General features: G+C 47.3%; 1 protein-coding gene across 1 annotated transcript; it reads right to left on the bottom strand.

The window, feature by feature from the left end:
• Positions 1 to 1,976: 1,976 nt before the first annotated feature.
• On the bottom strand, positions 1,977 to 4,009 carry LOC119305045. The gene is made up of 2 exons (XM_037581673.1): positions 3,773 to 4,009; positions 1,977 to 3,697 (listed from the first exon to the last, which is right to left on the bottom strand). Exons 1-2 carry the CDS (start codon positions 3,919 to 3,921, stop codon positions 2,851 to 2,853), a joined length of 996 nt encoding a protein of 331 aa, XP_037437570.1. The 5' UTR covers positions 3,922 to 4,009; the 3' UTR covers positions 1,977 to 2,850.
• Between the last annotated feature and the right edge of the window lie 389 nt (positions 4,010 to 4,398).

Genomic DNA, 4,398 nt, shown 5'->3' on the forward strand with positions numbered 1-4,398 from the left:
CCAGATATCGTAAGATGTTGATGATTGCAAAAAAAATGTTCATGAATTTCGCAAAAAACATTCATTGATTCAAAAAATGTTCGCCGATTCAAAAAACGTTCGTGATTTCAAAAAACTACGCGTTGATGTAGAAAATTTAATTTGATGCACAGATTTTCAATTCAAGAACATTTTTCGATTTTAATGAACATTTTTTGAATATGACGAACATTGTTTCGAAAATTCATGAACATTTTTTTAGTTCGATGAACAAATTTGAATTCAACAACAATATGATATCTTGGACTTGCGAGAAAAAGCCTGTCCCATGAGAAATATGATCTCATCTAACAGTTCATGGACCCTCGGATTAAATAATCTCTGCTCAGGAAATCCAGTAGCCAGCAACTGTTAATGTGAAGTACGACTTTATAGGTTTGCACCCATCCAACAAAACTGAAGCACGGAATCATCACGAGTTGGGTGATTCTGTGCTCATATGTGAACCATACTTCAGAGTAACTGAACTAGTCCATGAGCCTGGTTTAACAGAATTTTTTCCAAACCGATGCTCACTGACAGAACCCGCAATGTACACCATTCAATGACTGCAGCAAGCCGATGCACATCGCAGACCAACTCCTTGTGAGCGTCCTTGCAATGCAACAAGCTAGCAAGAGCGCGGCAATGTATCTCAGTAGCCATTTCCTTTGCTCGATTTCACCATCTGTTCAGTATCCTCAACAGCACCGCCCTTGTCTGTCTCAGAGCTGGGCCGTCAGGTAATTTCACCATCTGTTCAATATCCCTTTCTGAACCGCTGCAGAAAATTGCAAGACAGATATCTCAAATGAGTTCATGGCAAAGAAAAAAAAATGTGTGAACCTATTTGTATCAGCGAAGGACAGGTCTGGAATTTCACTCCGTCCTTGAAGGCCAAAATCATGTACAAACTACTCTACAAACTAGTACCATTTGAAACACAAGTCTTTGTACAACAATGGAGCATCACAGGCATTTTGTTTTGCAGATGAAATTTCGCAAGACTAAATAAGATACAACCTAGGAAATAATGGTTTGAGAGGAACTCACACTCACCAATGAAGACTAAAGACCTCACCCAAATGGAGGCGTCACTGACGCAAAATGCTCCTCTTGTCGACAAGAGGCCTAAGTACCTATACGCAAAAGAACAGAAGGAAAAACAGTCACTTCTCAAGTGAGAAACTGAGAAGGAAGAGGATGGGGAGCACCACCCCCAGTCATGACATCTCACCTGTGATTATCTCTTTGCATGGAAACTGTGATTATCAACTTGCTTCGCCTGAAGCCTATTTTCTTCATCTCTACCTGATTGGTCCATCCCACCTCGCCATGACACCATGTGCAAGCGCCGCGCCATCTCCCCATGTGGCCAGACACGAGATCAGACATTGACAACAATTCTGTCATATGAATAAGCTAGGACTCAAGGACACACTAATGTGTTTACTGTAGTGCATACCATTAGAAAGCTGGTATATATTTAGCAATATAAAAAATATATAATGAACCAACAAGTATACCTTTCAACAAAACAATATAATAATCAAGCCACGAATTAATGAATTCCCAAATTAGTCGATTTACCACATATGCAACTATGTTTTCTAATAGCTTGCAAGTGGAGCTATCAGAAGAATTTGATGTGAGCATGGCTTATAAAATACAAAGAAGAATATATCAGCCAAGTATCCATCAACGTAACCAAAAACAGCAGCAGATTAGACTCATACCTGCTCTAAAATATTGACTTCTATTCATTGGCTTCTTGATGTCTTGCATACAGCACCGCCGTAACAGACATCAGCGATGGTGAGTCAGACTAAGAGAATAAATGAACAACAGTAAGAGAAGACTAGACTCATAGGAACAGCTGCACATCAGCTCCAAACAGCAACACAACTGGTCAAAACAGCAGCTTGACAACGTTTCAGTGATCATCACAAGTTCACAGATGACAAACCGCAACAAAGCAAACATAACAGTTAACAAATTCTTATTTGTCCAACTTTTCTCACAAGTCATAAAAGAAACACAACCACACACACATCAGACATAAGCCATAATAAAGTTTCAGAGTCCCACACATAATAAAAAAGAAACGTTCATGAAACTTAATGCAGATGATAACTTCAAAGCATCATGCGGCCTCCTGAATCATCAGCCCTTCAATGCCACCATTTCATATTCTGCTGCACATGGTCTTCCACAGCTTAGGGCCTAGGCAACGAGCTCGCTCTCCAGCGCGCCTAGGTGAGCGTCTTATTAGACCTTCTTGAAGCCGACCTACTTCTTCAAACACTGGAGCATCCCAGTTGGACCGATGCTGATTGGGATCCCAAGGTTGGCAAAGAGATCCCTCAAGGTGCCCTCTTCTATCTTCGGGAGTCCACGCAACGGCCCACTGAGCCAACGGTCATTCGGCGGCAGTTTCATCACAGTAAGACTGGGTGTAATCCACACGGGAGAAGGCCAGTTGGACCAAAGCTGAGGAGACACAAGGTCCTCCTTGCTATTATAATTGCCAAATTCAACTACTCCAATGTCACGATGACTCTTCTTACGTCCTGGATTGTATTGTTGATCGTCAGTGAAGTAGGCATGATTACCCTTGAGAGCAGGGTGATCTTTGGCAGTGAGACAGAGTGAGTCGTTAAGCCCAAGAAACAGCGCATGGTCAGGCAAGCAATCAACTTCCACAAGCCTATCAGCACCATCATCAACTCTGTGTAATTTAATTTCCCTAGTATTCGGAACAGGTATTTGAAGGTCAGCGTCTTCATCAGGATCATCAAACTCCTTAAATCTTGAAACAAGCAGCAGACCGCCCTATGGAGCCTGAACAATGTGTACAGCATCGGGCTCAAAGCCCTCGTCCCTCCCCTTGATAATCTTCATTGTAACGACATCAGGACCACTAAGATCGAAGGCATGAATTTCTCCCATCGTACTTGCTGCATACAGCAACCCATCCTTGTAGGTGCAGTCCTGGTAGTCACAGTGTGGTTGCAGCAATGTCCACTTATCATCTCCAACTCTTGCAAAAGAGAGGTGAGTGTACGGCCTGTGGATGAGCACCACGATGTAGCTTCCTGTGGATGTATTATCATGGAACACAAACGCCTTGAACTGGAAGCGTTCCCGCAGCTCGCAACGAGGCATGATCGTTGGCGTGAAGAAAGCTCGTCTTGCAGAGTGGCTCGGGTACTCGTACTCGTGGAACGAACCCGACTCGTCGAAGATGGGCTTCACGTACTCGATGGTGGTGACTGAAGGGAGAGCAGTCTGCTGGCCGGTGATTGGGTTGACGAGGTGCATCTCGGACCGGTCGTCGACGGTGACCAGGAAGCCCAACGAGGACCCGATGATGAACCGGTGGCGGAGAGGCGGCTCCGGGAGGGTCAGCCTGTAGACCCTCTTCTCCAGGAGGCTGTAGAGGTACGCAACATGCTCGCCGGCGGATTCAGAGGTATAGAGCAGACATGGCGTCTGGGCCTGCTTGTGCTTGTCGATGCTGCGCAGTGCGGTGTACGCAGAGCGCCACGAGGCGCAGACGCCGCCAGCGCGCACGAGGTCGGGGATCTCGAGGGTGGCGAGGACCATCATCAGGATCTCCTCCGGAAGCTCCGGCGATGCGGCCGGCGCAACCTCAGACGCCGGTGGAGAGACAGGTCCTCTGTGGAATTTCATCAGTAAGCTATGAGGCAAAGACTCTGAAACGAGAGAGCGAGGAGAATGCAGGAGGCCTCACCGGCGGATGTAGATGCGAGCGGGCTGTCTGGGGATTGCGGAGGAGGATCTCGCCCGCCGAGCGCCGCCGGCGGACCCCTCGGGCGAAGGGTCCCGCGGCGGTGAGTTGATATGGTTGCCGAAGGGGGGCGACCGTACCGCTGGATCCATAGCTTCTCTCAGGCTCAGCCTTCTTCTGCGGCAGCAGTGGCAGTGGCAGTGGCGTCGGCGGCGGAAGGCAGGAACCAGCGGCGGCGGTGGCGGGAGGCTGGAATCAGCGGCGGCGACTGGAACCAGCGGCGGCGGCGACCTTTCCCTCTTTTTTTTTCTTTTATTATACAGCGGCGGGTCTATTCTTATTACGTTTAGTATTTCTCAAAAATAATTGTGTCGATGCAATAAAACTGCATTTTTTTAGGGAAATATTAACGCCCACACGTGTGGGCTGTGACTACTTCGCCCAAATGCTCTCTCTGCCGTTAGATGGGCTGCATCAATCTTAGAGCAAGGCGCACCGCCACGTCAGCCGCAGCGGTCGTGTGGGTTGTTTGGGTCCTCGCCCGAACGCTATCCTCTCCTTGCTGGCTCACTTCCTCCCTTTCCTTATCTTCTCGTTGACCTGATGGAGAGAGTGAGCGCACTGAGCGA

This window comes from Triticum dicoccoides, chromosome 5B, assembly GCF_002162155.2.
Source record: "Triticum dicoccoides isolate Atlit2015 ecotype Zavitan chromosome 5B, WEW_v2.0, whole genome shotgun sequence".
In the NCBI taxonomy this organism is placed as follows: Eukaryota; Viridiplantae; Streptophyta; class Magnoliopsida; order Poales; family Poaceae; genus Triticum; species Triticum dicoccoides.